Here is a 13,146-nt window from a genome sequence, read left to right on the forward strand (position 1 = left end):
TCCACCGATATCTTCCAGATTGTTTACTCCCGCAAGGAGCCGGTTCCGCACCCAACGCCACTATCACTCTCCCAGACAATCGACGCCTAGGACTCCTTCTTCCAGATCGCAATCGTGGTCTCGCTCCTTTCGCGGCCGCAGACCAACTCGGGAGGGAACGACCCAAGGGTCTCCCTCCAAACCCTCTCAATGATGCCAACCTTGCCCACTCTTCGACACTCCGGATCGGGGGGATGGATCTCTCTCTTCTACGAGGAGTGGGTTCGCATCATGTCTGACCAGTGGGTCCTAGACATCCTAAGACACGGTTGCGCCTTGGATTTTGTGAGGCCTCCAAGGGACAGGTTTCTTTTCTCCCCCTGCAGTTCAGAGACCAAACGAATCGTTGTTCACCAGATGCTGGACAGACTCCTGCGCCTGGGGGCCATCCTTCCCGTCCCCTCCGGAGAGGTGGGCTTGGGGCATTATTCAATCTACTTCGTGGTACCCAAAAAGGAAGGATCCTTTCGCCCAATTCTGGATCTCAAGGAGGTAAACAAGTCCCTCAAGGTGCTGCATTTTCGAATGGAGACTCTGCGCTCTGTGATTGCGGCGGTACATCGGGGGGAATTCCTTGCCTCGCTCGACCTGATGGAGGCTTACCTGCACATTCCTATCCTCGAAGAGCATCAGTGGTTCCTTCGCTTCAAAATCCTGGGTCAGCATTTTCAGTTTCAAGCCCTTCCCTTCAGCCTTGCGACGCCCCTCGAACATTCACCAAAGTCATGGTGGTAGTGGCGGCAGCTCTTCGACAGGAGGGGGTTCTGGTCCATCCATACCTGGACGATTGGCTCATTCGAGCAAAGACGTTCTCTCAGGGTCAAGCAGCGGTCTCCCAGGTAGTTCAGCTCTTGCAGTCCTTAGGCTGGGTAGTCAACTTCACCAAGAGCAGCCTCCAACCATCACAGTCCCTGGATTTTCTGGGAGCTCGCTTCGACACAGCTCAGGGCAAAGTTTTCTTGCGCCAGGAGCGGGCTCAGTCTCTTCGGGAACAGATTCAGCATTTTTCCGATCTTCCGTCTCCCACAGCCTGGTATTACCTTCAAGCCCTGGGATCCATGGCGTCCACTATTGACCTAGTAGCGTGGGCCTTTGTTCATTTTCGACCGCTATAAGCAGCGCTACTTTCTCGATGGAAACCGGTCTTGCGGGACTATCAGCGGGTACTCCCTCTACCTCGCCTTGCCAAAGCCAGCCTGGGCTGGTGGCTGGATCCACTTCATTTGGCACAGGGCAGACTGCTGGAAATTCCGGACTGGGTGGTGGTCACCACCAATGCCAGCTTGACAGGCTGGGGGGGGGGGGGGGGCCGTGTGCCAAAAGAGTTCAGCGCAGGGCTGTGGACTAAGGTCCAGGCAGCGTGGCCAATCAATCGCCTGGAAACCAGAGCAGTATGGCTGGCCCTCATACACTTTCTTACACTCGTGCGGAATCAGGCGGTCAGGATTCTCTCGGACAACGCAACCACGGTGGCGTACATCAACCACCAGGGCGGCACGAAGAGCAGACATGTCTCGCTGGAGATGGCCCGCCTGATGTCATGGGCAGAAAGACATCTTTCACACCTGGCAGCCTCTCACATTGCGGGCGTGGACAACATTCAGGCAGACTTCTTAAGTCGACAGCGCCTGGATACGGGGGAGTGGGAACTCTCCGATGAGGCGATGCAGCTCCTCACTCATCGCTGGGGAACACCTTGGCTGGCCCTCATGGCCACCCTCCGCAACACCAAGGCTCCGCGCTTCTTCAGTCGCAGAGAGGGAGCATGGTGCTGAAGGCGTAGATGCTCTGGTGCTTCCCTGGAACCGGCACATCCTACTATATGTCTTCCCTCCGTGGCCGCTAGTGGGCAAGGTACTTCGGAGGATACAACTACATCAGGGTCTAGTCATCCTGGTAGCTCCAGAATGGCTGAGACGCCCTTGATTCGCGGACTTGGTCAACCTCGCTCTTGACGGTCCTTTACACCTCAGCCACCTTCCGTGCCTCCTGCACCAGGGACCCGTATTTTTCGACCAGGCAGAATGCTTCTGTCTTGCGGCCTGGCTTTTGAAAGGCGACGGCTTCAACGCAAAGGATACCCTGAGGCAGTAGTCACGACTCTTCTCAAGGCGCGGAAGACTTCAACCTCAGTTGCCTCTGTGAGGGTCTGGAAAGTGTTCGAATGCTGGTGTGCCTCTCACGACACTCGACCCGGAATGGGTTCGGTCCCTCAGATTCTCGCGTTTCTTCAAGACTGTCTCGACAAGGGGCTCGCCTACAACTCCTTGCGTGTACAAGTTTCTGCTCTGGGCTCCTTAGTGCCGTCGCCCGCCCATTCTTCACTTTCATCTCACCCGGACATTGCCCGTTTCCTTAGAGGGGCGAAGCATCTTCATCCGCTGGTCCAGGATCCCTGTCCTTCGTGGAACCTCAACTTGGTCCTCAAAATCCTGGCGGGGCCTCCCTTCGAACCGCTTCGGGGTGCCACCCTCAAGGACCTCACTCTTAAGGCGGTCTTCCTGGTAGCCATATGTTCCACACGCAGGGTGTCAGAACCACAAGTGCTATCGTGCAGAGAACCTTATCTATGTTTCACAGATTCGGGGGTCTCCTTGCGGACAGTTCCTTCATTCCTGCCTAAAGTGGTTTTGGCGTTTCACTTGAATCAGATGATAGAACTCCCATCCTTTCCTGCGGATGAGTCGCGGGCTCTCCGTCATCTGGATGTCAAGCGCACCCTAATCCGCTACTTGGATGTGACCAGTGACTTTCGAGTTTCGGACCACTTGTTTGTTCTTTGATCAGGACTGAAGAAGGGCTCTAGGGCTACGAAGACTACGATTGCCAGGTGGCTCAGAGGCCATAGTGGCCGCATACATTGGAGTGGGTCGCACACCCCCTCTGGGGGTCAAGGTTAATTCACTCCGTTCTCAGGCGGCGTCCTGGGCTGAACGACAACCAGTCTCCCCCCAGGAGATCTGCAGGGCGGTGACCTGGAAATCTTTGCATACTTTTGCACGACATTATCGGCTACATCTCCAGTCATCAACTTCAGGGTACTTTGACAACAGGTTTCTTCGAGCAGGGCTTTCAGGAGCCCACCCTATATAGGGAAGCTTTGGTACATCCCACCGTCTGGACTGATCCTGGTACGTACAGGGAAAAAAATTATTTCTTACCTGCTAATTTTCGTTCCTGTAGTACCATGGATCAGTCCAGACGCCCTTCCCTAAGTTTATTGGGGTCTGGGGGATTCCTTCCTGCTCGATCTACTTTCTAACTTTGCTATTTCTGTGTTTTGCCTCCGATGCTTTGAGGCTGTTTTCCAGTTCTTCTTGCAAGTTCAAGTTGTTGCAACAGTTATGTTAGTCATTAATTCATTTGATGATTGTTTGCACTTGATCCATCCTTTCTAATTTGTTCTACTAGCTTTGATATTCTCTATACTGAGAGTCTGTAGAGGGTGCACAGGCTTATATGTCAGCACCCTCCGAAGCCTTGTCTGACTCCATCTGCTGGACGGGGGACATAACCCACCGTCTGGACTGATCCATGGTACTACAGGAACGAAAATTAGCAGGTAAGAAATAATTTTCTTTTCCCTGTACGTACCGGGATCAGTCCAGACGGTGGGATGTATCAAAGCTTCCCTATATATGAATATTATATAAAGTTAGTAGGCAGGTGAAACAAACTACATTAACATTCTGTACAGTTTTTATATAATTTTGGAGGTTAAGAAAATGTTTTGAAAGTTTTCCTCATCTTTGGCTGATTCCTTCTGTATTTATTGATGTAAGCAGACTTTCTATCACTGACTACCTGGTTGTACCATGAAACCACCATTTGACTAACTCACTTCAATGTACTTTTCGCTATCCTAGCTACTTAATATTCCTAGCAGATCCATGATAGTTACAGCATCCTGATTAATCAAACATATCCAATTATAAACCCTTTCATATCTCTGTCAATACCTACATACACCTCTTGTTTGTCCCTGTGCTACTGAACATAAAAATTGCCATGCTGGATCAGACTATCAAACCTAGCACCCTTTCTCTGAAGTGTCCAATCCAAGCTGCAAGTATGTGGCAGATCCCATAAAGTAGATCTAATTCTTGTTACTCAATCCTGGGGATAGCAATAGCTTTCTTTACCTGGCTGATGTGTTATTAGCTCATTGAAAAGGAAAGTGTCTTCAAAGATCTTCCAAGTGCCCAGGGAGATTCAAAATTTCAGACTGTGTCCTGTTAATCTTAAAATCAGTTACCTTCCCATACTGTTTAAGCTTTTCAGTCAAGATAGGCAAGGTAAACAGGACATCGTCCGCAAATAAAGATATTTTGGTTTCATGATCCCCCATCCTAATACCCACTAGATCTGAGTTTAGTCTTATTTTTTCTGTGAACAGTTCTATCACCAGCGTGAATAGGAGTGGGGAGAGTGGGCAGCTTTGTCCGGTTTCCCTCTGCAATTGAAACATCTCAGTATAACCTCCATTAATCTTAGTGCAGGCTTCCAGGGAGTCCTAAAGCTTTATAACCAAGGTGCAAAAATTATTTCCCAGACTCACTTTACCTAAAACTCTATGCATAAAACCCCAATGAACTCGATCAAATGCTTTTTTGGCATCTATTGCCAGTAATAACCAGAATTCCCTCCCTCAGAGCTGCCCATTTCAAATTTAAGAGTGTCAAAATATTGTCAGAGGTACTCCTCCCCAGTATAAACCCAAATTAGTCTTCATGTACCAAATAGGGTGCCGCTGTAGCTCTCCCTTGGACTTTACTATATCGGCCCGTAAAACAGGACCTAGCCCCACTATCTACCATAATTGTCATCTTATTCAAGGCTCCCTACCCAATCCACTTTCAAAGGTGGTAATCAAACCTATTCTGAAGATACCAGACTCTGATTCCAAAATAATTTATCACTATTGCCCAATCTCCAACCTCCCTTTTCTGTCTAAACTAGTAGAAAAAGTAGTCTACTACCAACTCCTCAGCTTCTTCTAAGACTGGTTAGGTTGCAAAAAGCTGCAATCTGGCTTCAGGAAAGGCCACAGAACTGAATCCATCCTATTAACCATTACCAGCAATATTCATCTAAATGCAGTCCAAGGCATTGTGACTCCATTCTAGTCTTAGATCTTTCTGCAGCTTTTGTTTCACCCTTCAAGATTCGTTCTCCTCCTTTCCACTTTCTCAACATCTATATTCCCTCCCCTATTCTTAATGCCAGTCCTCCCATCCCAGCACTGGTCACTAAAAATCCCCCTGTCTTTCCTCTCCCCTCCCCCCACCCCAAAGAACAAACAGGGTTGGGGGCAGATGGGAAGAGAGAGGGAAGGGGAAAGAGCAGGAGGATATGGGTGCAGGGGGAGAGGAGGTGAGGTAAGGATATTGGGAGGTTGGTTGATTTGGTTGCACCCCTACCAACCTAAAAAGCATTGTTCTTCTCCGGCCCCCGACTGCAATACTTAACATTTGTCTATAGTAAATCCATAGTGGAGTGTAGCTACAGGCAATTTGACATTTAGATAATCATAAACAATTGTGTGACTGCTTCCTTGTAGACCCTTGAGTTTGCTCGTAAGAGAAGTTCTGTCTGGTTCCGTGTTTCTGCCTTCTATGGACTTCCTTGCTGATCCGGTAAGATGTGAGTTCATTATGAAAATTTTGGAATGTATACAAAAGTACCTGCTTTTCTTGAGTTTTATAATTTAAATATTGATTTCAGTGTTATATGTATTTTTGAAATGGCTCATGTGGAGATTATTTGATGATGCAGTAATATGTAGAAACCTTGCAAAACTATATATTTTTTCTTCCATTCTTGTAATCAGTGAAATAGTTAAAATAGATGTAATTGAATTATGTAGGGATTGTACAAAAAACAAGACTCTTGCATGTCCTATACTCCTAGGAATGCTTGGGGCCCAACTCTCTTAGCTGAATAATGGAGTTTACCTCCCTTTTTGGCCTTTTATAAATGCTTTCACTCTGCTTTCCTGAAGTTTAGAAGGCATAATAAACAACTGGGTATTAAAGGGAAGGTCTCAGATTTTAATTTCTACTCTATGTATATAAAATGACTTTTTCTTGGTATTTTTCTCATTTTGAACTCTTGACATGTTCTGATTGTTTCCTAACTTATGTTTGATTGCATTTCAAGCAGAGCTCTGTTTGTAGCACTGAGGCGTCGATGCTATTTCTATTGTTTTGATGAGGTAGTAGTGCTAGAAGGATATTTTATAATGGCTTGTAGCATCATTCTTTTCTAACACTGACAGGAGAAGTTGGGGACTCGTGATATTTCTTGACATTCTCACAGGATGTCACTCTTTAAAATCTTTGTTTAAGCTTTTAGCTATATATGCACAAACACACACTTATTACAATGATGGCCAGCTGCTATTGTGAAGATAACATCTTTGTTTTCCTGTAGGATACAGTGAATCGCTTGCTTCTTATCTTCATAGATGATACACCTGTAAGTACTGAAGATGACATAAAAACAAAATTTTCGTAGCATTTGCTCTTTGGCGTGCACTAAAAATGCTACTGTGGGGCATTAGTTTGTTGGAAGCACCGGTTTGATTCTCAGGTTTGGCTCTTGCTCTTTGGACAAGTGTTGCTGCAGAAGTGGTACTCCCAGCTTCCAAGAAGGGAACCCATTGATGCTGAGTAGTAATGTCTACTGGCATCATATGGCACACGTACACTGGGCAAAAGCAAAAACCTTAATGTTTTTATTCTGTAATTTGCCTAGAATAGGTATTCTGGAAATTAGGTGGAATATAAATTACTGTAATAAATAAATTGTAGCCATGAAAAAGATTGTGGCTGCAAAGGTCAATGTAAGCTAAAATAATAGAAAATATACATAAAATATAAAATGGATAAACAAAATAAGACTCTAACTTTAACAAAAATCATTTAGGAGCAATTTTGTAACTTTGTGGAAAGATTAGCTGGTACATAAGACTTGCCATAGTGGAGCAGAGCAAAGGTCCATTAAGCCCAGTATCCTCTTTTCAACAGTGGCCAAGCCAGGTCACAAGTACCTGGCAGGATCCCAAGGGGTAAATAGATTCTGAGCTGCTTATCCCAAGATTAAGCAGTGGATTTCTGCAACTCCACCTTAATTATGGTTAATGGACCTTTCCTTGTCCAAACCTTTTTTTAAATGCAGCTACACTAATAGCTTTCACCGCATACTCTGGCAATGAATTCCAGAGCTTAATTTTGTGTTGAATACAAAAAATTTTCTCTTATTATCTAGTAACTTCATTGTGTGCCCCGTGCTTTTTGTTCTTTTCGAAAGAGTAAACAACTGATTAACGTTTACTCTTTCCATTCCACTCGTTATTTTATAGAGCTCAGCCATCTCTTCTCCAAGCTGAAGAGTCCTAACCTCTTTAGCTTTTCTTTATAGGGGAATTGGTCCATCCCCTTTATCATTTTGGTCTTCTCTGTACTTTAAAAAAAAATTCTGCTATATCTTTTTTGAGATGCGGTGACCACAACTGTACATAATACTCAAGATGAGGTCACACCATGGAGCGATACAGAGGCATTATATAATATACTCTGTTTTATTCTCCATTCCTTTCTTTAAAATCCTTAGCATTCTAGATGGTAGAAATGGGCCTTTTACAAAATTGTCCACACAATATGCAAGTAAACTTTCTTGTATATATTCTGGTCACCTCTGAGTTTACCAGGACTGAGAGAAGGCATTCCAGGGGGCCAAAATGGAGTGATTTTTTTCACTTGTGCACATACTTTTCGATTTTAGAGTGTGTACATAACATTTCATGAGAAACTTGTACTGTTTTAAGTGTGTGTGTGTGGAGACTTGATGGGATAATTTTCAAAGTGGATTTATGTGCACAAGTTTGCTTACAAAAACTGGAGTAGCTTCTGCTTTTATGTGTACAAGTGCTTTTGAAAATAGCCATCCCTATGTAAAAACGTAAATATCAACTCTTAACAAATCTTAAACAAAACAAAAAAAAAAAACCCTTTAAGTTGTTATGGACTTGGCCATGTTTCAGCAGATTTGCCTGCATCTGAAGAAGCCAGAGATTTCTACAAGGAGAGCCAACAAACAAATGCTTGTAAATATTGAAGTGAGAAGAAAATGACTCCTTTGAACATTTGTTTAATGTTTGTCCTCTGTAAATTTGCCAAAACATGGCCATGTTGGAAGTATACCATAGTGTTTTTTAGATTTGTTAGGGTTTTTTAAAGTTTCTGTTCTAGGTTTCTACTTTAAAATATTTTTGTTAAGGTTTAAGGGTTTAATTTATTTTCTTTCTACTATTTATATTTTATATCTTATAGTTTATATTCTTTTTGCCATTTTAGTTTATATTGTTTCTTTGCGGCCACAGTCATTTTTGTGCCTTTTACCTTGATTTGAACGTTTTTGCTTTTACCTACGGTGCATATTTTCTGCCTCATTTTTGGGTTACACTTGTATTAGGAGTCATGAAAGATTTGGGAATATCAGAGGAGGCCTTAAAGAAAGCAAATACTTGTCTAAATAAAGATCACGAAGCATCTCAGCTACAGGCTTCTCTTCTCACTAATGCTTCCCCCCTCCCCTGTCATTTACATAATTGGGGTAGCCAGCAGAGAATGAATCAGATTGTGATCTAAGTGCAATATTGCATTCTATGTACAAATCTGTTTTGTTATGATTAATACTTGTCTGGGGTTTGTGTTTTTTTTTGCATTGTTTTATTTCTTAGCCTGAAAAAGCAACGGAACCGGCATCCCTGTTGGTACCATTCCTGCAGAAATTTTCCGAGCCTAAAAGTAAAAAGCCATCCGTAAGCAGACTTCACTTTTAATTTTTAACCCAAAAAAAGGTTTTTGTTTTTTTTAAATTGTGCTGATGAATTTATATTTGTTCCATTTTATCTTACCAAGGAAAGAAAGCTTTCCTTTTTGCATACAAACTTGAGAAATATAAATGTGAAGGAGGACTAAGGCTGTGCCTTCTCCCTTTCTGAAGGTGCTGAAGCTGGAACTGAAGGAGATAAGGGCACAGCAGGATCTTTTGTTCCGCTTCATGAATTTTCTGAAGCAGGAAGGAGCTGTGCACATGTTGCAGTTTTGTCTCTCAGTCGGTAAGGTAGATGGCCCTCAACAACAACATTATTATTATTATTATTTTTTGTGTAGCAGCAACATGGTTGTGAACAGAATTCATAGTGTTAGAAGCTACTTGTATCAAAGAGCTTCCAGCCTTAGTTTAGTACAGCAGTGTTAGGTATCATTCTGAAGATAAAATGGGTAGTTGGTAGGGGAGCTGAAATGTCTCTGGGTTTACAGTTCTTTGCATTAATACCTATGCTTGTATTACCAGCCTTAAGGAAGTGATCCCTGTATATGGCCATAAGCATGTGATATAGAAATGTAGATTATAGCAGCAGATCTAATTATTCTAATTTCATTCCTGGTGCAACCATAGTGGATCTCTGGCTTTCTCGTCATAATTTCACAGCTAGGGATTCTCTGTGCTTTATCCCATGCTTTCTTTAGTTCTATTACTGTTTTTGTCTTCATCACCTCCACTGGCAGACTGTTGCATTCGTCCGCCACACTTTTCTTGCAGAAATATATACATTTTGGGGGGGGAGGGTGAAGTTGGGGGGTGGTGGTGGCGGCAGCAGTTTCCTTCTGCTCCTTTGGGCTTCTGTTTCTTTCAGAATCGGGGCTGAGATACAGTGCCATGAGCCTTCGTTCCCAACTACCTGGGGATTTTTCCTCAAGTTACACATACAGGATGATTTTAAAAGCATTCTCATGCAAAAATAGCCATAGTCGCGCATATGTGGGCCGTGTGCGAGGAACATGGATTATAAAAAGCAGCAAAATACACTTGTATGTATCTGTGCGCATGTGAGGAATAAGGGGGTGGAAAGGGCGGGGCCAAGACTTGTGTGCATAACTCTGAATGAAACCCGCAGTGCACAATATGCTGGATATCTGCATATCTTTACTGCTGCTCCTGATGAGGAGCAAGTCCTGTAGATCTCAAGTTATAGGGCTTATAGGAAAGGGGGAAGGGTCCAGGTCAACTGGGCAGTATGCAGGATGAAGAACCAGATTGGTCTGAAAGGGGTATCCTCCAATAAGGGTGAGCAGTAAAGGGCGACGGACAAAAAGGCATGCCAAAAGCGCCGCGAAAAAAGGGTGCGATTTATAAGGGCGCGCCACAAAAAGGCTCGCCTTAATACAGGCGAGGGTTGCTTGCTGCCATTCCCGGCAGAAAGCCCGCCCCCTTTCCCCAGCTCTCCCCCTTTCTTCAGTTCGAGACTGTGTGCGCCGGCCGGTGGCGGGGCCCTCCTGAATCGCCAAGTGGGGGGTGCAGGGGGGCAAGCCCCCCCCCACAAAGCTACATTAATTGGGGGGGGGGGCAGGCAGAGAGTGACTATCAAAAAGGTGGCACGGCGCTCTTATTAAGGCGCACCCTTAATAATCGCCCTTATTAAAATGTGCCTTTTTTTGCGGTGCCTTTTTTGGTGCGTCGCCCTTTCCTGCTCGCCCTTATTGAAGTAAACCATCTGAAAGACCTCACTATTAACTGGACAAACTGGTAGACTAATTTGAAAACTTGGAATGTGCCTCTTGCGAGCATGTTCTAAAATTCGCTGACACATGCACATAAAAGCTCATATGGTCCTATTGAAGACACATGCATACTAGCTTTGCTCAAGTTACCTCTTAAATTTAGGAGCATACTTATATGCCTTAGCATCTTATACATGGTTGGTGCATTTTACATGTGTGTAAGTGTACGCATGATTAAAAATTCTAGCATATCCTTGCTCACGTGTATGTGCACATGTGCGCTCGTTTTAAATTTTGACTTATTTAAGTCCTAAACCCCTAGATTCATCAAAATGTGTTAATGCATTGATAATACCCACGTTAAGAAAAAGGGGCATGTTTAGGGAAATTTTAGAATTACCACACCATGCGTTAACGCTTCGCATTGGTAATATCACGTGGTGCGGTAAACTTAGTGCGCCCTGCGATAATCCCTATTTTTTGTGAGAGAAAGAGAGAGTGCTTATCTACAAGGCTCTAATAGTAGTGAAGTATTTATATCTCTATAGGAGGGCCATCTAATAGGCTGAGGTGAGGTGGTGCCCTTTGGATTGGCTACTATGCCCAGGACTTTCTCCAAGGTCATGGTAGTGGTGTCTCTGTGCAAGGACAGAATTCTGGTCCATCTGTATCTGGATGACTGGTTTATTTGGGCCAAAAGTGAAGGCTAGAATCACTTGGCATCTCGCAAGTTGAGATCCTTGCTTCAGGAGCCTGGCTGAGTGATGAACTTGGCCAAGAGCAGTTTACAGCTATCTCAGGCGCCTAGAGTATCTTGGTGTGTGATTAAATATGGAGCAAGGCAGAGTGTTTCTACCAGAGAGTTGTATTCAAAGTTAGTTACTCAAGTTAAAGCCCTGAGATGGACTGTTCACCAGATGGTGTGGTCCCACCTGCAGGTCCTGGGATCAGTGACTGCTACATTGGACATAGTTCCCTGGGAAAGGGCGCATATGCAGCCCCTTCAGTGTGCGTTGCTCTCCTGGTGGAATCCTCAGTCGCAGGAGTACACAGTGAGACTCCACTTGCCATTGGAGGCGAGCATCCAGTTGCAGTGGTGGTTACAAGCAGATCATCTCAGGAAAGGGGTTTCCTAAAAGGCATCAGACTGGTTAGTGCTTACGACAGATGCATGCCTTCTGGGTTGGGGGGGGCTCACTGTTGAGAGTTGGTGGCGTAAGGTCGGTGGAATGCCGAGGAGCAGAAAGACCAATAATCGGTTGGAAACACGTGCAGGTTGCTGAGCAGCTGGAAGCTTGAGTGATAAAGATAATGTCGGACAGTGCCACAATAGTGGTTTACATCAATCATCAAGGTGGAACCAGAAGCCAACAGGTGTCAGTGGAGGTAGATGTGCTCATGGTCTGGGCAAAACAACATCTCCAGGACATATCCGCCTACCACATTGCCAGGAGGGACAGGGACTTCCTCAGCAAACAGATCTTGGACCGAGGAGAGTGGGAGTTGGCAGACAAAGCCTTTCAACTCATAGCAATACTCTGGGGTCACCTGTTCTTAGATTTATTGGCAAACTCCAACAATACGAAGATACCATAGTTCTTCAGTCACAGAAGGGATTCAAGAGCGCTTGGGTTAGTTTTGGCTTATAATTTGGCCCTTGAGAGGGCTCAAGTTGCTGAAACTTGGTTATTCTTCTGCAGTGATTTCCACTTTGCTCCAGGCCAGGGATTTTTCTACCTCTCTAGTTTATTTTAGGGTTTGGAGAGTGTTCAGTAGCTAGTGTGAGGTTCTCACCCTCTTAAAGTTGTAATTCCACTGATATTGGAATTTTTGCAGGAAGATTTGGTTAAACACTTGGCCTTAAACACTCTGAAAGTGCAGGTAGCAGCTCTTGCTTGCTATAGGAGGTGAGTCAGTGGTGGATCCTTGTCTTCCCATCCAGATATGTCCAGCTTTTTGAAGGGAGTTGGGCATCTACATCCTTTCTTGCGCCTACTGGTGTCTCTTTGGGTCTTTAATCTGTTTTTGCATTTTTTTGGTGGTCCTACATTTTGGCCACTGTGTGGTCTCTTTGCATCTGCTCACCTTGAAAACAGTTTTTCTGGTAGCCTCTGGCACAGTGGGTCTCTGAGCTGCGAGCTCTTTCTTGCTATGAGCCATTTCTGTGAATGACTGTGGGGACAGTACAACTTAAGATGGTACTTTCCTTTTTGCCAAAAGTGGGAACACTGAGAGGAGAGGATCACCTTGCTGGTGGCTGAAAGGAATCGGTAAATTTTTGCTTGGGACATTGTCTTTTTTTAAAAGTATTGGGGCAAAGTTAACTATTTGGGAATATTATTTAGTGTGTTTGTGCTTTTAATAGTCAGGCAGTGAATAAACAAGTTGGACTGTATTTTTAAATAGTCAATAAGGCAGCTAGTAAGCAGTAGGTAGTGTGTTTATTTTTAAAAGTCTGCAGAACTGAGTGTATTAACAAAAAAAACCCAAAAAAACCCACTAAAAAAAAAACCAACCCAAAAAGTAGCTATAAGCT

At 44.4% G+C, this 13,146-nt stretch overlaps 1 protein-coding gene across 4 annotated transcripts in view; it reads left to right on the top strand.

Annotated features, from left to right (window-relative positions):
- The window catches only part of SNX14 (sorting nexin 14), a 271,117-nt gene that overhangs the window by 89,370 nt on the left and 168,601 nt on the right, over nucleotides 1-13,146 (top strand). For all 4 annotated transcript variants that reach the window (XM_029595485.1, XM_029595488.1, XM_029595486.1 and 1 more), the window contains exons 9-12: nucleotides 5,600-5,675; nucleotides 6,472-6,516; nucleotides 8,783-8,863; nucleotides 9,049-9,163. In XM_029595485.1, coding sequence (XP_029451345.1) covers nucleotides 5,600-5,675; nucleotides 6,472-6,516; nucleotides 8,783-8,863; nucleotides 9,049-9,163 — 317 coding nt within the window. The remainder of the gene's footprint in view (nucleotides 1-5,599; nucleotides 5,676-6,471; nucleotides 6,517-8,782; nucleotides 8,864-9,048; nucleotides 9,164-13,146) is intronic.

The sequence above is a fragment of the Rhinatrema bivittatum genome, chromosome 3 (genome assembly GCF_901001135.1).
Source record: "Rhinatrema bivittatum chromosome 3, aRhiBiv1.1, whole genome shotgun sequence".
In the NCBI taxonomy this organism is placed as follows: Eukaryota; Metazoa; Chordata; class Amphibia; order Gymnophiona; family Rhinatrematidae; genus Rhinatrema; species Rhinatrema bivittatum.